This window comes from Pangasianodon hypophthalmus, chromosome 25, assembly GCF_027358585.1.
Source record: "Pangasianodon hypophthalmus isolate fPanHyp1 chromosome 25, fPanHyp1.pri, whole genome shotgun sequence".
In the NCBI taxonomy this organism is placed as follows: domain Eukaryota; kingdom Metazoa; phylum Chordata; class Actinopteri; order Siluriformes; family Pangasiidae; genus Pangasianodon; species Pangasianodon hypophthalmus.
This window is the reverse complement of record NC_069734.1, coordinates 15,094,527-15,119,196: the sequence shown is the minus strand read 5'-3', so window position 1 is coordinate 15,119,196 and position 24,670 is coordinate 15,094,527. Positions and strand designations below refer to the sequence as shown.

General features: G+C 37.4%; 1 protein-coding gene across 5 annotated transcripts in view; it reads left to right on the top strand.

Annotated features, from left to right (window-relative positions):
• The window catches only part of scml2 (Scm polycomb group protein like 2), a 35,379-nt gene that overhangs the window by 4,089 nt on the left and 6,620 nt on the right, over positions 1-24,670 (top strand). For all 5 annotated transcript variants that reach the window (XM_026947745.3, XM_034299846.2, XM_034299847.2 and 2 more), the window contains exons 2-10: positions 659-732; positions 837-917; positions 1,020-1,090; positions 1,712-1,946; positions 2,194-2,282; positions 4,520-4,763; positions 19,723-19,994; positions 20,722-20,833; positions 22,227-22,430. In XM_026947745.3, coding sequence (XP_026803546.1) covers positions 711-732; positions 837-917; positions 1,020-1,090; positions 1,712-1,946; positions 2,194-2,282; positions 4,520-4,763; positions 19,723-19,994; positions 20,722-20,833; positions 22,227-22,430 — 1,330 coding nt within the window. In that variant the 5' untranslated portion in view covers positions 659-710. The remainder of the gene's footprint in view (positions 1-658; positions 733-836; positions 918-1,019; positions 1,091-1,711; positions 1,947-2,193; positions 2,283-4,519; positions 4,764-19,722; positions 19,995-20,721; positions 20,834-22,226; positions 22,431-24,670) is intronic.

The following is a 24,670-nucleotide window of genomic DNA, read 5'->3' as shown; positions in this document are numbered from 1 at the left end:
ATGTATTTTATTCCATGTTAATTGAGCATTTTTTAAAAAAATTCCGGATATAGTGCATTTTCCTCGCCACATCCAACGAGCTGAATTATATGTTTCCATTCTCTCTGTTTTCTCAAACTGCCTTCATGGGAGTAATGGATGGACGAATGGAAGACATCTCGTGATTCCTTGTCAGCTTGCACTCTGTCTCAGCTGTAGCCAGTTTTCTGGTGAATTATCACTCACTTGTGAGAGCAAATGCTTTGATCCGTGCAGCCATCTGGAGTTCTTTAGGCGTACGTTTAGCTTTAGACTGAGCACAGAAAAAAAAAAAAAAAAAAATCATGCTTCGGTTTGTGATTTAGTGACGCTTCTTTTGGAGAAGAAAATGAATGCTGTTTAGATGCAATCCAGGAAGAGCAAAATAATCCTCATAATGCTGGATATATGGATTTCGGGTCAGTGTGTGAATGTTAAAGGCGATAAATCTGACTTTGAGGATACAGCTCAAGCGTTTAAAGAGGCACACCAGCATGAACACAGTTAATTCAATTCATTTTGGTTGAATTATTATGATTATCATGTTTTTGCTAACTATTTCTCTTGTTCTAAGACATAAGGAATTGCTTAAATATCAAATAACTCTCATTAACTCCCTCATTCATTCTCTTTTCGTTAGGATGTAGATGTTCTAGACTGTTCCACTGTTCGCCAAGGTGCCTGATGACATCATGGGCAAAACACCTCAGAAAGGTCACCTTACCTTTGTAACTCCTTTGTCATTTTATTTTATTTTTATTTAAAATGCAATCTTTATTACAACTCTACCTTGAACCTGTGTTCGGTTTCTTTCACAGACAAAAAAGATGGTAAGCAAGAGAAACCACGGGGTGGCACTGGCACTGATGTACCCACCCCCCTCCAGACTACTCACAGTGGTACAGTCCTGTCTTTTTAACTCTAACCAACCGAATGTACTGTAACTCACTTGATGCTTATCTTTTTTTTTTTTTAATTCCGCTCTCTCGGGTGTTTCCCAGAGCCATTCACCTGGGAGAATTATTTAAAGGACACTTCATCTACGCCGGCACCCGCCAGCTGTTTTAGACAGGTAAGAGCCATTCAGTCCAGCTGTGGTGCTAGAAATGAAGCGAGCAGGCAACAAATCCAGACTCTCAAACAGAGCATAGTTATTTAATGGATTCTCAGCACACACACACACACACACAGCTATAAATATGCATTAGATGATGATGATGATGATGATGATGTACGATTCACTATAAGAAAAAGGAGGAAAGAGGTACTAAAGTGTACCTTTCCTTATACCTTTCCTATAATAAGTGTCTTTCACCTGGCACATAATTGGCACATAAAGGTACATAATTGATTCATAATCACATTTTAGAGCTTTAAATGTCAACTCTAGGTGAAAGATACATACTAAAAGTACAAAACATGAATGTTTGAAGGTACCACCCCAGCAACAAGGTACATGGTAGAGTTTATCACCCTTTTTCTGACAGTGTGTACTTCGTACTATTATATTTTTGATGTTCTGCTTTGCATGATCCTTCTGAAAATATACCTTTTGGGCCTTGGGTGTGATTGTTTACTGTTCCACTTGTACATAATATGAAATATGGTGATGTTTTTACTTAGTTAGTGCTGATTCTGGCTTAAAACCTTTTGGAATATTAACCTTTATGAACCATTTTTATAATACCTTCAGTCCAGGATTCCTCCCACCAATGATTTCAAAGTGGGTATGAAATTGGAGACGTACGACCCTCGGAACTCTACGTCCGTGTGTATCGCCACTGTGATGGGGCTGATGGGAGCACGTCTGCGCCTGCGGCTGGACGGCAGCGACAGCACCAATGACTTCTGGCGGCTGGTCGACTCTTCTGATATTCAGCCAGTCGGCACGTGTGAGAAGACTGGAGACATGCTGCAGCCACCACTAGGTAAGATTCCCATCTGAATCCATATTTACTCATTGACGTCGTGAGATGTTTTGCAAGGAGACGTTTCTTTAAGGAAGGAGTCTCCAGTGTCGATGCTTTGCAACAGTCAGAGGTAAAGCACTTCAATAGGAAGTAAGTACTTGTTCGTGATCTATCTTAGCCTCATATCTGATATCTATCCCACTTAATAGAGTTAATTCGTAAATGTAATTCTGTAATTCATAATGCTGTTTTTGCTTCCTCTTAGGTTTCCGGATGAACGCGTCATCCTGGCCCATGTTCCTGTTAAGGACGTTAAGTGGAGCGGAGATAGCGCCAGCCTCGGCATTTAAAAAGGTGGGTCTATTTGGAATTGAAGGCGGTGCCATGGGTTTTATTTCCACTTTAACATAGACACGCTGCTCGTTGCACCTGAAGCATCATACGGTTAAAATTTTACGCTAAATACTAACAATAAACTCATTTTTGTTCAGGATATATTCTTTCATGCATAATGAAATCCACGCTTATACACAGTCAATTTACACCTTTATTGATATGTTGTTTTTTTGTTATGTTTTTTTTAGCCTTCTTGTAAATTAACAAATTTCTGTAGCTATATAAATCATTTGTCAATCTCAATCTTTACTAAATTTCTACATAATTTTTTTAAAAAAGTAACAAAAATTAATAAAAATATTTTTGTGATTTTTGTGACTCCATTGATTGCCCTAGATTTTTAAAAACTATTTTTTTTGTTTGTTTTGAAATTGTTATTTTTGGGAAGTTTTTTTTTTAACCTCCTTGTTCGAAACTGTGCACATTTGGTATGTTCAGATATTTTGATATTTTCTAAAAATGTTTGTCTTCAAGGCCTGAATGTTAAAAAAAAAAAAAAAAATTGGACATTGGAAAATTTCATTTTTTTAAAAAAATATTTTTTGGCATACTGCTTTAGTCTGCTTTTTTTTTTTTTTAACTAATATTTAGACAGAATCAAAATTCATACATCATTCATACATTATTTATTTTTTAAATAAAAAGAGAAAGTATAAAAGGATCTGGATATGCATATAAATAATTTATGCTTAATTCAATATGCAATATGCAAATATTACTATACTCACCACGTAAAATAACTGTCATTATATTCTAGACAAAACGTGTTGGATCTTTTTTTCGGATGAAAGTTACCATTCGTTAACATCTGTGGGAAAATGTAGTGAGCAAAGTGTACAACAGTAACATTAAGATAGCTTTATTTAGCCACCAACCCTCCCGTCAGAACAATTCCCAGCATGCCTGGTCTGCTCTAGGCTTGAGCAGCTGGTAGCTTGAGTAAAAATATGGCTGATGTTAACAGTATTGTAAGGTATTTGGGGCTAATAGTGAGTGATTATTGCCGTATTCCCTGCGCTTTTTCATTGTAAAGAAGTGCATTTGATCCATTTACATTGAAATGCTCAATATGTTGCACTTCATTCTATCATCAGGTTAAAGATTTCTTTACGTGTTTTTTAATAACCGCCTGTGTGAAGGAGGTTTCTTCATAATTTTTATTTTTGTCTCAGTAATACAGCATAAGTCACGTCATATGGTATGGATTATAATAATAATAATAATAGTTTTGTTGTGTTTTTATGAAAAAAATTTGTGTTGTGTTTTTTATAACAACAACAACAACAATAATATTAATAATAATAACAACAATATTTTTGTTGTGTTTTTATAAATTTGTTGTGGTTTTTTTTTAATGAATTTTGTAATACATTTGTTGTGTTTTTGTAACAGCTAATAATAATAATAATGGTATAGGTGTAAACTATATTTTTCTTATCTTTTTTATAACAACAACAACAACAATTTTTACAAATTTTGTTATAGATCTGTTGTGTTTTTTTATAACAACTACAACAACAACAACAACTAATAATAATAATAATAATAATAATGGTATAGGTGTAAACTATATTTTTGTTGTCTGTTTTATAGCAACAACAACAACAATAATAATAATAACAACAATAATAAAAACAACAACAATAATAACAATATTTTTGTTGTGTTTTTATAAATTTGTTGTGTTTTTTATAAATTTTGTAATCAAATTGTTGTTTTTTTTTATAACTAATAATAATAATAATAATAATAGCAATGATAATAACAACAACAACAATAATAATAACAATATTTTTGTTGTGTTTTTATAAATTTTGTAATCAAATTGTTGTGTTTTTTATAAATAATAATAATAATAATAATAATAATAATAATAACAATATTTTTGTTGTGTTTTTATATTTTTTTTTATATAAATTCTGTAATAAATTTGTTGTGTTTTTTATAACAACAACAACAACTAATAATAATAATAATAATAATAATAATAATAATAATAATGGTATAGGTGTAAGCTGTATTTTTTTATTATTTCTGTCCCCACTCAAACCTGCAATTAACAGTGTTAATAGTGTTAGAGTCAGCTCTTTAAATCGATCACTTACAAATAAGCAAATAGCTAAAATCTCTACTGAGCAATCGTTTAGAGGAATAATCAGCGTTACATCTGTTCTTACTGCATTATTTCTTGCTAGGAGCCACTCAAGCCATTGCAAAACCACTTCAAGGTGGGCATGAAGCTGGAAGCGGTGGACAGAAAGAACCCGTGTCTGATCTGCCCCGCCACTATCGGACAGGTGCGTGGAGACCAGGCTTTCGTCATGTTCGACGGCTGGCGTGGAGCCTTCGACTACTGGTGCAAGTACTACTCCAGGGACATCTTCCCCATCGGCTGGTGTCATCTGACCAACCACAGCCTCCAGCCACCTGGTACCAGCTGTGAGTACGCTCACTTTCCACTAGATGGCGCAAAAGCTTTGGTATTCCTTTCCGACGCTTAACCTAACCTGGTATCTGAATTGGCTTTATTGTTCAAAATACACACGTCTACTGCAAAGAAATTGTAGCAAGGAGAAATGATAAAGAGCAGGCTTTATTTTTAAGAATTGAAAAAAATCTGAAAAGTCCTCTAGTACATCTGATATATACATCATATACTAATTATCCTAAACATATATGTAGGTAATTATTTATTATTGATTTATATTGTTTGAAACACACATTTGCATTTGGAGAATATAAAAATGTATAACCCTTTAACACACTATTATTTTTTTTGATTATGTGATCATATCACCTTAAGGCATCTTAAGAAGAAGATTATTAAATGTTATGACTACAGAATCTGCCAAAATTTAGTGAACTTCGCCGCCATAGTTTGATTTTTCTGATTTCTTGTATTTTTTAAATAAGTAAGCTATATCACGTTTAGACATCTTCTAAACATCTCTGACATTTTGTGTGTGTGTGCCAGTGCTGCATAATATTAACAATAGAATTATTTCAGATTTTCCTATCGTGCTATACATATGTGTGTGTTATACTGGTATATTGTCACAGCTTTAATATACATTGTGTAAGGAATAAAACACATGAGGGTGTGCTGTTATAGGTAAATAATCAACAAAGGGGTGGTGTGATGCGGTCCAGCATGATGTAGGGTTATTGTTAGCACTCTGAAGGTAATTCTTTTCCCAAAAGTAGTTATAAAAAAATAAAAAAGTTCAAATAAAATGAAGCTTTCCATGTTACCGAAACATCACAAAGTCCTACACACACTGATCGTTACAAACCGCTAACACTGAAGACTCCTTCCGAGAGGGTTAACATTTCACTGCACCAACAAGTACACATTTTAAAATCTGTTTTGTGTATCTGGAGCGTCAATACAAGTCTCTGTGTACGCTGTTACTTCAGGATCGATAACGCATTAGAACAATTGCATTCATTTGCTTTGCAGCTGCCATTAATGTCAGAGCTGCTTTTATAGAAAATTAATACCTTTCGCTACCAATTAGATTAGGGAATTCAACAGCACTGTGGTATACTAACGATGATAAGACACAGAAAATATTTAAATATATATACACTGTATACATACATATACACAGCTGGGGTCATAAGTTGACATCAACTTATTCTGTGTAAACTCTAGAGACTGTAGTGTGTGAAATTCCCAGGAGGTCAGCAGTTCGTGAAATACTCAGACCAGCCCATCTGGCAGCAACAACCATGCCACGGTTAAAGTCACACAGATCACACTGTTTCTTCATTCTGATGTTTGATGTGATGTGTTTTTATCAATTCTCTAGCATGATAATGGCATGTATTGATCATATTTATAAATAGTATCTCTTATAATGTCTTTTGTCAGCTCACCATGTCTGAATTTTAGTACTGACAGCATGAGAGACAGACAGTTTAGGACAAGGCTTTTTAAGAGTCAGTGAAAAAGCCCTGAAAAGGGAGGTATTAGTGTGAAAGATGCACGGACACAACTTTCCTCAGCTCACGTGTATAATGAGTGGTTCATCAACAGTCTCATACAACAGGAACCAATAGCACAGCAAATCTTTTCTTGCTTAAGTGCAAGAAATATCAGAAAGTTGTACTGAAATATCACAATGAGAAATGTACGTCCAACAGTAAGACAACATGTCCATCCTGTCAATAGACACTAACACTGGCATTAACGTTTTAAACTGTGAATCCCAAAAATAAACAAACACAGCGCCATGTTCCCGCTTAAGACATGTCTCAACTCGTGGTAAATACATACAATACTAACGGCACATTCACTCAGTAATGAACATTTTGACAACGTAACTATAACATTGACCGTATTACAGCATCCGCCAAACGGCTGTTAAGATGGCTCCTGTGCACCGCTACTACACAGGCGAGGGCGCGGTTAGCATAACAAGGCTAATATGACTAGCGTCAGGTAATTTACTTCATTCTTCGTAATAAACAAATATAAAGTACTGGACTCATTCTGTAACTACATCTATTCGTAAAAAAACCCCAGCGTTAATATAATACTGGCATAAAACATAACACAAAAATATCGTGCTTCAGCTGCTGAGACTGACAGTAACATTAGAAACATAAGACTATAAACATCATCCAATGGGATCATCCAATATGAAATTGTCCATATTTCAAAATACACTAACTGTGAGATGGGTAGGTGGCATTCTTCTACTGGATCTGAATTAAAGTATGTAGTGGATATTATTCCACCTGTCACATACTCCCCATCAAAAATAGCAAAAATGTTGTCTTCAACATCATTATCTCTGACCTACACTCATCAAATATGACAAAACATGTCCAAACATTTGTTACAGGCTGGAACTCTTTTGTTACATTCAGTTCTTTTCTCAGTCCCTTGTTGCAGGTAATTTACAGACCGGAACTCTTTTAGTACATTTTTTTTTCTTTTTTTTTTTTCTAAGTCCACTGAGCACACTTGTTCAATGTCTGCTGATGTGTGAGAACTGTTCACAGTACATATACATATCTTCTAAATCAAGCACAGTCAATGTAATAAAGTCTTCTACTGTGCGTTGTTTACAACATTATTAGAACACTAGGTATGATGGTGTGATGGGTGTGAAGTTTCAATGTCTCTATAATATACAAAAACTTAGCTTTGCTGTAAGTCCATGGGCGTCCAATATATTAAACGGTCCAAGACAGAATCATTCTAAGTTCCATACAGATATAGGTGCTGATTATAGCATGGCTGCACTGCACTGTATCCAAGCGTGAGGGCTTGTATAAGGGGGCAGTGCAGCAAGACTGTAGCAGGACGGTCTACCAGTTTTGTCATATCTGAGGATTTTTGGTGGCCGAGTCGAGTCGAGTTGTGAATAGCGCCGGATTCTGAATGAATATGACTTTAATTACCAGAGGCCAGAAACTTTCTCAGACATAATGTATTTTTCAATTATTAAATGTATGCAATGTGAATATACTGTAAGTGTGTAGGTTATAAATAGATACAGTACTGTGATGTGCCATTTATGTTTTTTTTTAATTAAAAAAATTTCATATTCTGATAGTCGAATATCAATCATATCTAATCAGGAATTCATTGTAGTTTAGTATATCGTGACAAATGATCTTTTTACAAAAAAAAGTACGTTTATGGTTTTGAAATGGCAGACAAGAATGAGTATAATTTTAATTGTTGCCTTAAATTGTGTTCAAAATGATTTTCCAGAATCTTAGATGCTGAGTGAGTCTCCAAAAGTCTGAGAGCAGTAGTGAAAACGCTTCTATTTTGCATTGTTTTATAATTTAATACAACAATTTTTTTTTTTACAAATTATATTATTGACAACAACTTGAGTGAAACGTAGAATCTTTGAAAGATTTACATGAAATTCACAGTTTCTTAGTATTTTTTACGTCTCCTTTATGCTTTAATGACACTCGAGCTGGCCTGGTTCTCCCCAGGTTTGTGCAAAAAACCTTATGATCCGTTTTAGATCAGATCCATCTGAGTGTCGTCTGAACACACACTTCAGTAAGAGATTAGACATGAGGAAAATCGGACCTTTTGTTCAAAGCAGTTAACATGCTCAATATCCCACATTTGCTTACATTTAAATATAGAAAAAGCACAGAATCTTGAACATTGACTTTCTTTGTTTGAAATATTTCAAAATTCTCAAACCTTCTGTTTATTTCCAATTTTAGATAAATAAATACAAAAACTCAGATCCTCAATTCAATGTGGTCTCAGAATTTTTGACCCAACTGTAGATTTTTTTGAGTCCAAAAATGGCAAAATTGTCCAAAATTTCCAATAATGAATGAATTTTACAAAAATAAAAGTTATTTTAACTTTAAATTAAACAAAACATGCATGAAAAAATAAAAGAAATGAAAATAAAATACCTCATCAGGAGGTTCAGAACTTTTTATTACACACTCATAACTGCAAATCTTTCCTACACGTTTTAAATTAAATGTAATTACTGATTAAAATTCTTAGTAATTACTTAATTACTGGATAATACAGTATGCTTTAATATGAATAACTGAATAATAATATGCTGAGATTTTACGCAATCTTCGCCTACCTGCGTTTGTGACCTTCAGCTAACAGGAGAGGTGCGAATCACTCGCACTCGGATCTCTCTCTCTCTCTCTCTCTCTCTGTCTTTTCTGCCTTTCTTTCTTTTTTCTGTTCTTTCTAACCATACCCACATTCACACCTAACCATACTCTATCACTTCCTATATAATTACTGTACACATCAGCCATTACTTTACATATAAGACCATATACTAGCTTCAAGTCCTGCTCAGAAGTTTGTGCACACGAATTCAGGGTTGTGATTATGACGTGGTGTGTGTTTAAGTGGATTTAACTGGAAAAAAAATGGATTTTTCTGGGGTATTATTTTGTTTTCTTTCTTTATTTTTATATCATCAGCTACAAGACGTTTATTTTAACGCGCAAAATTACAAATTACATGCAAATCATGTTTATACTGGCGACCGCTGTGACTTTTTGCTATTGACACTCCCCAAACTCGGAAAGTCTGCTCTTATAGAAAAGCTCTCGAGTTGTAATTGTGTAAAAACTGTGTGACTTGTCTGAAAGCAGCATTAGTAAACTCCATTTTAATCTCTCTGCTTGACATATTTCTCATGTGTCTCATTAATGTAGCTCTCTGTTTCTTGTCAAGATGGTGTCTGGATTTTGACCTGACCTGACCCTGTGAAAATATTATATCATATCTTTAGACACTCTTTATGATATGCATATATAAAACAACTCCTTTTCAGACATGAATATTTCTCTAAAAATGCAGATGGAGTAGGTGTGGAGTCTTTATATCCATAAGAAACACACGAAAAAACAGCCAGAAGTCTAAATGCCAAAACGTAATGGCATTTTGATGTTCCCATGAGAACATACTATATTTTAGATATTGAATATTGTGGCGTATTAGTCAGCATTTAGCACAGGCCTCATCACTATATAGTTGTTTTAACCCTTACCATGCATGGTTAAAATATCGTTCTTCATTTCCTAATATTATTATTATTATGCTATAATGGGCTTGTTTTAGTGCAGCTTTAAAATATTGCATTTAAACAGATTTTCTAAATAAATGATTTCTCTTAGATGTTAGGTAAAAAATATACAGACTCTTATAAGTTCACTGATGTTACACCTTTTTTTTTAGGAATTTGTGAGTGATCCAAAATGCGTTTAAAAACACTAAAGTGATCCGTCTCACATTTTATTTCATAACCGCTATCTAATAAGGAGTGTTTTGATAATGTGTTAAATCCCAATAATAGATCAATTGGGCAAAAATGAAAGATTTATGCAGTGGAGTGTGTTGTCTTTGGGCGATATTGTTATATTGTGAATCAGTGTTAAGGTATGAGTCTTTAAATAAACGATGGAATCAAAATTTGTTATTATTACAGATTTCATTTCCTCGTTGAAAATAGAGAAATGGCCTGGTCGAAAACAAATGCCTCGCCACTAAATCTTTTAAACGGCGTATGCTTAACAGGCTACACTTAGCACGCATTCTTCGCTGAGCCGCACATATCCGTGTTTCCCAGTGGGACGTAAATCAGGAGCGCACGGCTTTATCTCTGCCTGCTGGCCCTGTGCTTGAACGGTTCCTCCGGCACAAGCAGGGGTAATTGATGTGAACTGACCGTAACGTGTAGAGTGTGATGGATGGCGATGGTGGTCATGTGTGTCTTGTAGGCTCCCTATCAGTTCTTCCTCCTTTCAGCAATTTGCAACACACTTCCTGCAGTTTTTCTTTTCTTTCCTTTCTTTTTTTTGACTGGGAAGGAAGCATGTTGAGTGACAAAGAGAATGTTGCTTAAAAGTTGCACCACCCAAGAGGTGTAGGCTTATAATGTTTCGATTGTTTTCTTATCATTTGTAGTATAACATGACGTCCAGATTTGTGTGTGTGTGTGTTTGTGTGTGTGTGTGTGTAAAGGCTGCTTTACACTGTACTGTTTTTTGTCACATTTCTTGGTTCACAGTTTCTTGGCTGTGAAATGCACTCTGAATATTTATTTATTTTTTTAAGATTTTTTTCTAGCACGTGGTGTGTGTGTGTGTGTGCGTGTGTGTTCGTTTGTAACCTTTATTTAACCAGGCTATAAAAAAAATTCATTGAAATAAAATCTCTTTACAAGAGTGACCTGGCCGAGAAGGCAGCAAAACACACGGCAACAATTAACGACACAATGACAGTTAACACATAACAAATAAATCAATAAATGGAACAGAAATAGAAAAAAATACAAAATAATAATATATAAACAAATATGGAAGAAACAACTTTCAATATGGCTATGCTGAAAATTATTTAAATTATATTTAAGCGCCGTAAATTCAACCAGAGAAGGGAGCAGAGCAAGTTTTAAGTGTTTTAATTTGAATGCCTCAACAATGTGGAAAATTAAAAAAAAAATATTCCACTGAGGCATGCATATGTAATATGTCTCCATAATCAAGTAAAAATGTCATAGACACCAAGTACTTTCTGGCACTGACAGGGAAGGAAGATTTATTTCTGAAGTTAAAAACCTAATTTACTTTAACATCATATTTAACAGTAGATTAAGTGGGGGGTGGAGGGGTGGAGGGGTGGAGGGGTGGAGAGGTGGAGGGTGGGGTGGGGGTTGATATAGTCTATTTTTTTCGAGGTTAGTAGTGTAGCAGAGATGTCCAAGTATATCGCTGGCAGAAAAACACAATTTTGGTCATTTTTGGGCTGTTTGCCAAAAATCAGTCTCAGTAATATGTAACAGGTTTTCCCCAGGCTGTGTATATTTTACATGAGGAAGGAAGGAAGGAAGGAAGGAAGGATAGAGAAGGAAAGAAGGACAGAGAAGCAAGCAAGGAAGGAAGGAAAGAAGGAAAGAAAGAAAGAGAAGCAAGCAAGCAAAGAAGGAAGGAAGGAGAGAAGGAAGGAAGGAAGGGCAGAGAAGCAAGCAAGGAAGTAAGTAAGTAAGGAAGGAAGGAAGAAAGGAAGGAAGGAAGGACAGAGAAGCAAGGAAGGAAAGAAAGAAAGAAAGAAAGAGAAGCAAGCAAAGAAGGAAGGAAGGAATGAAGGAAGGAAGGAAGGAAGGAATGAAGGAAGGACAGACAAGTTAGGAAAGAAGGAAGGAAAGAAAGAAAGAAAGACAGAGAACCAAGCAAGCAAAGAAGGAAGGAGAGAAGGAATTAAGGAAGGACAGAGAAGAAAGCAAGCAAGGAAGGAAGGAAGGAAGGAAGGACAGGGAAGCAAGGAAGGAAGGAATGAAGGAACAGAGGGAGGGAGGGAGGGAGGAAGGAAGGAAGGAAGGAGAGGAGAGGAGAGGAGAGGAGAGGAGAGGAGAGGAGAGGAGAGGAGAGGAGAGGAGTGAGTGAGTGAGGGAGGAAGGAAGGAAGGAAGGAAGGAAGGAGAGGAGTGAGGGAGGAAGGAAGGGCCTTTGACATGACGTAATAGTGCCACAGATTTAGAAGAGTCAGAACTACTTTAGTCGTGTGCCTGTAAGAGCTTGTAATAGTGGCTCAGGGGTTAAAGGTCTTTGTTGGGGATAAATCTGGGGATGAATCTGGGGATAAATCTGGGGATGAATCTGGGGATAGATTGGAGCTTGGCTCTTGAGTGAGCTGCTTATCCTCAGCACAGTGGTTGATTTGGACCTGAAGCAGGCGTTTAAACTGCCAGTCCTAATAATCCACATGCTATGCTAAAACTCCATGCAGATAACACGGTTCTGGAATAACACAATTACACGTATAATATGAATAGATTTTTTTGTGTAAATATGCTGTATATTATTATCATTTCTCCTTTCTGTTCTAAACACATACTAGTAAATAAGCAACACCTGTATAATGAGTCCAGGATTGTGTGTTTCTGCGGCCGCCAACACACACAACGTAAGTGTTATAATTTATCTTCATTACAGAGCGAATATGAGTATGCTAATGGGATCATTTTTCTGTTGCTTAGAGAGAGAGAGAGAGAGAGAGAGAGAGAGAGAGAAAGAGAGAGAGAGAGAGGTTTAGGTAGTTATTTATTTAGGGTTTTATCACATCATGAGTTATTCAGTGCTGGTGATTTTGATGTAATATTGACAATATTACTTATATCTAAGTATTATAAGTATGTAAGAAAAATAAGATAGAAACATATATCAAATGAAAATGTTATTTTATTGTATTTTATAGGCAAATTTCAATTCCGGGTTACAATTCTGAATCTCTAAAGCACACCGGGAGGGGGAGGGCGTCTGAATGTAGTAGAGTAGTAGTGTAGCAGAAGTGTCTAAGTATATCGTTGGCAGAAAAACACAGTTTGGGTCATTTTGGGCTGTTTGCCAAAAATCACTTTATATTTTGCATGAGGAAGGAAGGAAGGACAGAGAAGCAAGCAAGGAAGGTAGTAAGTAAGGAAGGAAGGACAGAGAAGGAAGGAAGGAACAGAGAAGCAAGCAAGGAAGGAAGGAAGGAAGGAAGGAAGGACAGAGAAGGAAGGAAGGAACAGAGAAGCAAGCAAGGAAGGAAGGAAGGAAGGATGGAAGGAACAGAGAAGCAAGGAGGGAAAGAAGGAATGAAGGACAGAGGAAGGAAGGAAGGAAGGAAGGAAGGACAGACAAAGAAGCATGCAAGGAAGGAAGGAAGGAAGGAAGGAAGAACAGAGAAGCAAGCAAGCAAGGTAGTAAGGAAAGAAAGAAAGAAAGAAAGAAAGAAAGAAGGAAGGACGGACAGAGAAGCAAGCAAGGAAGGAAGGAAGGAAGGAAGGAAGAACAGAGAAGCAAGCAATCAAGGAAGGAAGGAAGGAAGGAAGGACAAAGAAGCATGCAAGGAAGGAAGGAAGAACAGAGAAGCAAGCAATGAAGGAAGGAAGGACAGAGAACCAAGCAAGCAAGGAAGGAAGGAAGGAAGGACAGAGACGCAAGCATGAAGGAAGGAAAGAAGGAAGGACAGAGAAGCAAACAATGAAGGAAAGGAGAGGAAGGAAAGTTATTCCATGCTGGTGATTTTGATTTAATATTGACTAATATTAGATATAGACTAATATTACTAATAGCTATGTAAGAAAAACAAGACAGAAACATATATCAAAGTAAAAAATATATATATTTTTTTATTTTATAGGCAGATTTCAGTTCGGTGTTACAATTCCCTATCTCTAATGCACAGCGGGAGGGGGAGGGCGTCTGAATTTGCTTCTCTAATGCATTTTGCATGAGCGGGTTGAAGTGTGAATGTGGGTCATCAGTGTCACCTCGTTAGCGTGGTTAATAGTGCCGATTTGTTCCCTGCTTATTTATGGTGATGGACAGAATCGGTTGAAAGGCATTTGTTTTAAGGGAATTATCATTCATCAGGGAAATTCTTGTCCTTTAATTCTTAAAGAGAAAATAAAAGGAAAGGATTCTTGCAATCCTTCAATCATCAATTTTCCTTGAGTGATAAAAAAATATCAGTGGGGACTTTAATACAAGTAATTATGTAAATATTAGGAAAGTTTAATACATCTACCTTAATTCTTAATTCTTAATATCTCTTTTTATTAAAAGATTGATTTAAGAATGAATGAGTGTTTTTGTAAATTCTTTTTTTCGGATTATCTGTCTGGTTAGAATGAAAGCGGATCCTTTTCTTTGTCTTGGTGTGTTTTCTTTGTGTTTCTTACAGTTACCTGCCAAGCTTTCTTATTTACATTAGACATGCAACCAGTTCTGCTCTCGATTTCATACTTCCATAGAGAATAGATAAGTAGGAAATGTTGTCTTAGTACATGTTACAGATTTCTTTTAAAATCGCGAACGGATAAGGCGACGACTTCTTCTTCTTCTTCTTCTTGTCCAGGAAATGTGACTTTAGAGAAGTGTCACGTTGCTCCTCATGCCATTTTTGCCCGCTTTCTTTGCCTGCTCATAGCTGTCCATCAGCCAGGTCTCAAGGGGATTTGGGATCAGGCTTTGGGTTACAGAAACCCTCCCCCTCTCCACCACCCACCCCCCTCTTCCCAGGAGCTGTCTGGAGGGCTCTTAACCGATTTACCCATCTACCCCTTCCTCAAACGGGCACGTCTCCATTTCAGTCCTTCAATCGTTGATTTTTAGCTTTTTATCCACAAACAACAGGCAAAAGGGGGAACTCTGCTTTCCGACTTACATATTTTACCCTAAGGGCCCACCTTCTTAATTGGGAGTGCTCTGATCTGTACCGGCTTACAGACTTATCTTTTTACCCTTCCACCCTTTAGCAGCCCTCAGTATCAGGATGGATGGATCACACCTGATGGAGGAGGGAAAAAAACCCATCACAAAACTAGCATTTTGTTCCTACATTATTACAAATAAAGTACTTTGTTATTACTAATTCTACCAACTGCACTTTTTTTTTCAGATTATTGTTATGTTGTTTTTATATGACTATTTTATCTATCTCATAACTATCTCACTCAAAAGTTTTCTTTTGGTATCAAGGTGATTTTCTTGTAACAATGAGGTGTTTTCCGATATTAAGGAGATACATATCTCATAATAACAAGATGATGATGGGATTTTTCGTTCTCGCGTGGCAGCAGTGTGTTTCCGTAGGTACGGAGGGATGGAAGGGGAGAGGTGTAATATTAATGTTTGGATAAATTAGAGACGGGAAAGTAGAGATGGAACCTCTCCTGACTGTGTTTGTTAAAGCATTAAATTGAAGCCTGCTGTCAATATCACCATTATATATATATATATGGAAAATATATATAAAATGGAACCAAATGAACCAGTTCATTATTTGGTTTTCCAGCATCTTCTGCATATTTGATCCATCCTTTCATACTGAGGACAATTGAAGAACTCATGCACAGCTATTACAAAAGGTGCAAACATTCACTGATGCTCAAGAAGGCAACATGATACATTAAGAGCCGGGGGGGTGTAAACTTTAAGAGCCAGGATAATTAGTGTAAATTGTTATTATTTTGTATAAAGATCTTTTTTTTTTTTTTCATTTAGTACTGGCCTTCAGAATCTGCATAAGATATTTACATGTTTCCCAGAAGACAAAATAATAACAATGTATTTATATTTTTATTATATTATTATATAATTATATTATATATATATATATATATATATATATATATATATATATATATATATATACACACACACACAAACAGGAAATAATTATATGAAATCTGAATATATATATATTTATTAAAACCTGAATACAAAGTTAGAATCCTGAATATATATAAATGTAAATCGGAAGATGTAAATGTATTCAGGATTTAGAAATATATAGTCCGATTTACATTTCTATATTCAGAGTTATAACTATATATTCTCGTTTTCATTTGTATATTCAGAATTCTAACTTGAAGCCTTTCTAAGATTTCTAAATAGATATTCAGACTTCATTAATTCAGAATTATTTCCTGTTTGGCCCTTCTTAATAAACATATATGTAATTATAAAACACACACACACACACACACACACACACACACAGAGACATATACACACACACACACACACACACACACATATATATACATATATATATGTGTGTGTATGTGTGTGTGTGTGTGTGTGTGTTTGTGTGTGTGTGTGTATATGTCTCTCTCTGTGTGTGTGTGTGTGTGTGTGTGTGTTTGTGTTTGTGTGTGTCTATGTCTCTCTGTGTGTGTGTGTGTGTGTGTGTGCGTGTGTGTGTGTGTGTGTTTTATAATTACATGTGTATTATATGTAATATAAACATATATATATGTGTGTGTGTGTGTGTATATATATACACAAGTTCTCTGGCAGCTGTAACCACGCCCACTCCACCACGTGACCCCGCCCACTCTCCCACAAACCCCGCCCCCATGCTAATTACGCGTCGCCCATTCAGAGCGCGCGCCGGCTCGGGCTTTGTTACGCCGCCGCTGCTGCTGCTTCGCAAGGCGCAGAGTCGCAGCTGGCTGGAAAAACCGGGGCGAAAAAAAAAAGTGCGTCGAGTTTTTTTGAAATTTGCCCCGTGAGGATCCGCAGACAGGGCTGGCGAGCAGGAGAGGAGCAAAGCTGAAAGTTTGGGTGAGTTCTCTGGCGTGCATCCGGTTCTTTTTGCCTCTTTTGTTCTGTTGTTTTTCTGTTGCTCTCTCAGAAGAAAAGCTTCAGCTCTTCCATGTAATGCACCAGGGTTTAGTCATGTTCATGCAAACCCCAGTGCTGAGAGCATTTTTAACACCATATATTTCATTTGTTCATTTTTATACTTGTGCAATATAACTTTCCATAATCTCTCTAACACCAGCTTGGCTTGTGTGTGATATAATCTGTATATAATATAATATAATAATAATAAATATGGATGTCTTTCTATAGGAAAGACATGCATCCACATGCACCAGGAGATTTATTCTCTATTTATCTATCATTAGATAAAGATAGGAGACTTTACAGCTGCTGTGACCTTAACATCTGTGTCTGTTCATGACATTTGCAACTGATCACTGACAGCATTTGTTTATTTTTTGCATCTATTTACATAAGAAAGCTTAGAAAGGTGGCATGTTTTCATTAAGATCTGGGGCACTGTGGGAGCCGTTTTGGACATTCGGTATCTTAAACATATTGCCTTGTTTCATTTAATCACTAGGGGCCCGAGGCATGTAGTATTCCCTTCTTTACACACACACACATACATATACACACACAACATGTGGTTCTAGTTCTCACTGGACCATGGTCTGGCAGCGCACGTCACCAAGCAGGGCAAATTGGAAATAGTGTAGCATTGGTTCGTTGTAAATGGACTAATTACCCCGGGTTGCACTCGAACGTCTCCCTCCCCCCCAACCAGAAGGACTCAGAATCCCCTCAGGGCCCACGCCGGGCCGATTTTGGCCCAGCGCCTGGCCATCACCGGCTCCGCTCGTGGCCCAGAGGTCACTGGGTCATTGAGCGAGTGGCCTGATCGACTCCACATGTTTCTGTAATCAAGAGATGATGAATGAATAGAAACGTGATCTGTTTCCATAGAGGATCGAGATTGGCGAAGAGGCGAAGAGTCAGGTTTGCTTTGTGGCTTTGGAGATTTTTTTTTTTTTTTTTTTTTTATCAGTCTAGTTTTATTTATATTGATCTAGACTTGCTATAAAAGAATGAAGATATGTACATGATTTGAGTAATAGGATGTCTTAATTGTAATCGTAGGTACACCCTTTTGAATTGGGCGCTCACGTGTTCCCTGAATGAACTTGGCCCTTTGAACGAGAGCAAACACTCACCTATTCTTCATCCACTTTCTCTCCCTCCCTTTATTTTTTCTCCCGGAGTGAAGCTCAGGGGAGGCGACCATGTGTAGTGCCCTACGAACACTCCCAGATGTACTTAGGGAAGCTAGACGCCCTTTCAGCCTTGCTGAAATATGAGCACTTTATCTGATCTCATTTGCGATGCGGTGTACAGAGCCAATAAAGGAGAGAAAGCAGTGCGAGAGAGAGAGAGAGAGAGAGAGAGAGAGGAGGGGGAAAGGGTGCTTTTGTGTGTTTTCCACAAAGCTTTTCCTTGTGCCATTTTGCACCTTCCATTGATGGATTGGTTGACACTTTGAATTGCAGATATCTGATCCTCTGTCGTCCAGTGTGTGTGTGTGTGTGTGTGGATGTGGGCTAGAAAGGCGAGGAATTGAAGGCATCAGAGTTGTTTGATTAGTAGTGGCACAAAGCTTGGAGCTGAGATTAATATTTGATCATCAGTCCCTCCATGAAGTGCTTTGATGAATTTAAGATGAACAATTGGCCGCATTTGAGATGTCGAGTTTACTCTTTTCACATTTCGTGTTTTCCAGTAGCATTTTCTTTTTTTTTTTGCTTTCATGTAATGGACCCATTTCCCGTTAATAAATCTGCGTTTGTTTCATTTACTACTTGGCACTACAGTGCGCTCGTCGGAATCAAATCATTCACTACATTGACTCTAGCTTTGTTTGGAAATTAAACAAAGAGAGACAGGATCCGGCGATAAGATCAGTAAACATATGCCGTTTACCTCTTTTTTTTTCTTACATCTGTGTGTCACACAAACACAATAACCCGTGTGAAAAAGCGTGATGGGCACAAATGGGCTCGTCTGTTTGCTGATGAGTGTATTTTGATGTAATACACACCGACAGGGTGTGAAAAACTCCCAGTGCACCTGTGGGTCAGGTGATCAGGGTTAGCACTGTTAATCACGCTTACTCGTGGCCTCGAAAGTACAGATGTTTAGGCATAATGAGTGTTTAGAGACGTGTTGTTTATGTGTGCTTGCTCGTAAGTTATTACAAAGCAGTAATTTCAATGTTATAACATGCAAAGAGAAATCAGAGAAATCAATTTTTATTTTTATTTGTATGGAATAAAAGAATGACAGGATGTGTGTTATAAGAAAAACAACAAACACCCGAGTGGTGTGATGTTACAGCCCTGGGTGAAGCAGAGTAACAGTTACCACCCCAGATTTGATTATTTTCCTATAACAGCACACCCTGAAGTGTTTTTTTTTCCTCTTATACCATTTACCAATGCTAACAATTTCTAATTTACTAATGCACAATCATGCCATACTTTTTATACGTAACATTTAAACTTATGATATTGCAGCTATAATATAATACGCCTCTTTTTTTCTGTCTCTTGAAGTTATTAAGACTGAAACAAAGTGCTGACACTGGAGACTCCTTACATAAATATTAAATCTGCGAGTATACATAACAGCCAATCAGATTCGCTGTAGTATAAAAGTGTGTGTATTATTGTAGAGGTGGACATACTATACTATATGTGTGTGTGTATATATATATATATATATATATATAAAGACAGAATCATGTTTAGCTTAATTCATTATTTTCCTTGTTGCAGTCACTCTCCTTAAGAGCCCGATTCCTTCGCTGTCCCCGTCCCGATCGTGGCGCCGCTCCATGCAATCCCCGTACCAGCTTCCTCACCCGCTGCCCCCACTGCCCGTCCGGAAGGGCGTGCGGGGCCGCCGGCCCAAGAGCCAGACCATCGCCATGCTCAAGGCCATACAGAACGGCCAGACGCAATCGCAAAGCAGCGCGAATAAGAGCGCCGAGCCTGAACACCTGGAGCCCAGGCTGCACAAAAAGAGAGGACCCAAACCTGGCAGCAAGGTAGGAGTCACAGGAGCGTTAACTCACTTACATCCAAATGATGTCATAAATCTTCATCAATCAGTAATGAAATGCATGTTTAGAACACGAGTACAAAAATGTGCAGGGTTTCTGGGTAATTTGACAATTTATCTATAAAGACAATTTATCTATATTTATTGTCGTAATAATATCTTAATAATAACTTAACATACACTTTTTTTTGGCCATTATAGTACCTGTGGTAATGAAGGAAGGTGTCTTTAGGATCTACAGACTCTTATTACTCTTATTACTGCATATTACAGACCAAAAAAAAAAAGAAGAAGAAGAAGAATGACCATTTCGGTTAAGGTTTTGGTTTACCTCGCCTATTTGATAACAGTAAAAAGAACAAGAGGGTTAATTCTTATATTAGCAATAGCTAATACAACGTCTTTTCAGTTAATTATAACCAAGCGTTGATGCTTAAAGAGGGAGTAAAACAACTGATCTGAAACGAGTTGTACTGCTTTGTTTAGCCTCGTGCTAATGAGAGGAAATGTCGGTTAGCGCGTCAGGAGGAATTATCCAAATGCAATGTTTATTCACCGTAAAGAATCATTTCCTTCTGAACGCTTCGTTAAGCATGGCACGGGAGACTAACAATAGTCCGACAGATTCCTAATTTTCGCCGTGGCTCAGTGACAGTCAACCCCAGAGCCTTTGTCGTCTACTGAGGTTGTTTTCACTCTTCCCGTCTCTCCAGAGGAAACCGCGAGTTCTTCCTCCTCTGTCCAGCCCGTCTCTGTCCTCGTCCGTCTCAGATGGCCGTCTCTCCAGTCTCCAAATGACCAAAGACTCTGGAGTGTTATCCACAGGTAATGTCTTGTCTCTTTTATGTGTGTATGTGCAAGTGCTGACATTTTATATATGTATGTATGTATATATATATATATATATATATATATATATAGGAAAAAATTCTCTTTTGATTGTATCTCAACACTTAAAGTTCTACTTACACCCCAAATTGAAAAATACAATTTGGTGCTAATACGATTAAACCCCTATTTATTTACTTATTTATTTTAAATGGACTTAGTCTCATCTACACGCGTCCAGACAGAGGACAGTCGTCCCCCCGCCTGCATAGAAATGTCCCCATTATCAGCGAGTTCATCTCGATTCATGAAAGTCGGGTCTCGCTGATTTTTTTTTTACCCGAGGAACAAACGAGAAAAGAAATTGGCTTCTTCGGGAATTGGCGCGCCATTTCTTATCTCTAATGGAGATCGAAAAAAAAAAAAAAACATCAAAATGAAGCAGGTGGAGAATTTTATTGCTCACTTTGACCGAAAAGTCAACATGATAAGAATGAATCAAAGAGAAATTATTGTCTGAACCACAAATTATTGCCTGTATCAGGATTCTCAAATATTGAACTATAAAAAAAAAGATTTATTTCATGAACATTAATTTAAATATGTACAATAATAGGTTATCTATTTATTAGAGCCTGAGAGCTTTCTATTAACATAGTATAAAAAATTGTATACAGTATAGCAACTGTATCCCTGTGCACAATTGATCCATGTGTGTGTATGTGTATGTAATTATGTAATGCATAATGTATGTTGTGCAAAACCATTGCTGTACATTAGGTAGAGTGAATATAAACAGTGAATAGGAAGCCATTTGGGATTCGGCATAACTGTATTAAATATAAAAAAAATCTACGCGAGGGCAAGATGGCAGATTTTTCAGTGTAAGGATAATAAACGTAAAGCTTAGGGAAAACAAGAAAGCGCAGCGTTACTGGTAAAGTGTGGGAATACTATAAAATTATCAAGTTTAGTGTGTCGAATGGACCTTAAAATAGCTTGTGTCTGAAATGACATATTTACAATTTTAACGTATTGATAATTGAAATTTGAATATATGTGGCCTTAAACAAATGCAGCTCTTGGATTTTAAACATCTGTAGTGTATGGTTGGTTACCACGGGCAACAGATTCAGCGTGTTTCCCACTACTTATAAGATTAAACCCCTTTGACATTAGATGCAGCGAGCCCACTGTGCACCACAGAGCTGCTGCCTCCAATACACTCCTGTGTTAATCAATATGACCTTTAAGGCCATTTACACCAAAAGGGACGTCAGTTGGAGGCGGAACATTTTTTTGAGTAAATAAATAACATGGAAACAGCATTATGTATTGCTGCAGTATGTATTCTGTTTAGATGTCAGATCTTGCTCTCTCTTTTTTTTAGTGTGTGTGTACGTGAACAAGCATGGCGAGTGCGGCCCACATCTGGACCGAAAGCTGATGCTGCAGCTGCCGGATCATTTCGGACCAGGCCCGGTGAACACGGTGCTGCAGCACGCCGTGCAAGCGTGTGTGGACTGCGCGTACCAGCCCAAAACTCTCTTCAGCTTCCTGCAGTCCCAGTCAGACGGCGGAGAGATCATCCGAGGTAGGAGTGTGTGTGTGTGTGTTGTGGGTTAAACCCATAATTAAATCTAAAAATTCGCAATATAGTTGTTGCGCGAGCCAAAATTTGAAGACTTGACTATAAATTCTACACATCCTTCCTCATACACCAAGCCTGTGTGTATGAAATACGACCATATTACTTTCCCAGATAAAATTGTGTCCGCGTGTCTGCGCTGATATGAGATTTGGAAAGCTCATGTGTCCGTATGAATTAATAAGAGAAAATCCTATAAAGAAAAGCAGCTCATGGTGTGTTTGTGGGAAAAGGAAGCCTGTCTGCTCCGCTGATGGTAATCAAGAATGACATTGTGTGTAACCTGGTTAGGAGCATTAGATTGGGGCTCGTCTCAGGGGGGGGAGCATATACATACGCGTGTGTGTGTGTGCGTGTGTGTGTGTGTGGGTGGGTGGCCGGCCATCTGTTGTGATGGTCTGCTTCCTTAATTTAGCCAAACTCTCACCATTGAAGACTGGGAATAGTGACAAAGGAATGTCCCTCATATTGCAAATACACAAGAGGACCCAAATAACTGCTGCTGAATTAAAGTGAATTAAATGTGTGTGTGTGTGTGTGTGTGTGTGGGGGGGGGGGGGGGGGGGGGGGGGGGAATGAAGTATAATGTGTGTAATTATACACACATCTTCAGTTCAAAATTTTATTCGAGGTCTGATGTTTGTATACATGCAAATATACGCTACACAGATTGATCTAGCTCAGTAAAATTCAAATTATAATTTGCAAATATTTGTTTGCATGGGGGGGAGGGGCCAACGCGATGACACAGCAGGTCGTCTTGTTTCCTGTGTTCACACTGGGTTTACTCCAGGTTCTCTGGTTTCCTCCCACCTCTCAAAAACATGCCAATAGGTTGATTGGCTAAGAGAAATTACCCCTAGGGGTGTAAACGAGTGTGTGAATGTGTGTGCACGGCGCCCTAAGACACTGACTGGTGTCCCATCCAGGGTGCGTCTCGGCATAGGCTCAGGATCCACTGCACCTCTGACCAGGATAAAGCGCTTACTGAAAGTGAGTGAGTGAGTGCGTGTGAGTATTTGCATGGGAATGTATCATGTCCTTATGCAAAACAGTCTTTCAGAAATGAGATCGAATTAGCATTGCTAATGAAGTGCAAATGAAGTTTCTCCTGAAATGGGAACCGTTTGGAAATTGCATTTGTGTGGATGCGTAAGGAAACCTGAATAGCAGTGAAACTGAGCTGCGATGTGTGTGTAGGTGTGCTAGCATGCTCACTGTATGAAAAGAGCGTGTAGCACATACGGCACACTGTTGTCTTCTTGTTCACACCACGAAAGTCATAACACACTGGATAAGGAAAATGCCGGCAGATGAGTTTTACTTTACAGACGTTGGAGAGTTTTCTAGTTCGCGCTTGTCTGGTCCGGTGTTTAGCAGCCTTCATGTTGCATGTGCTCATAAGTTTGTACGGATATTGCATCATATCACAGACATTCAACGGTAAAATAACCAACCAAACAGTTACACTTAGGATCTTATATGTAGTGCAGCTGGGTTTTGCATTGCCGTGCCAAACAAAACGAACAAATGCAACCTGGGTAATTTCTGAATGACTTATAGACTTATAGACTTATAGCGTAACTCATACACACCATGCACGGTGCACAAATCAGTAGCTGTAGATGACGATAATGTACTATTCTATAATAATAATAATAAGAAGAAGAAGAAATCTTTAGTACTATTTTCTGTAGTTCATATTGTAGTGTTAAATGATTGTTAGTGTCTTTTAGTCACAATTTTCATATATCAAAGTCACAATTTGTTCTGTAAATTCATATACACTGTTTTTTTATAGTCTGACAGGCAAACGGAAACATAATTTGGATTAATTCAATTTAACTGACCCACGTTCAGTGTTAAATAGCTGCATTATTACAGGACTGCTATGTTTACTGTGAAGGTGGAATAAAGTACATAAATACAATTAATCATTAGTTACGTTTAATTTAATTTGTTAACTGTTTATCAGCACTACTCTGTTGCTCAGAAGATAACAGGATGGATGTTCTGTTATAGGGAAATAATTAATATTTTCCTATCAGTGATTTTTTTTTATCCGTTTATAGTTAATGTTGTATTTGAAACATCCAAAAACAAGTTAGTTCCTGATATGATATCGCTTACATCATAGCAGCTATAAACAGTTGCTCCTTCATGTTCTCTCTTAAGACAGATTTTCA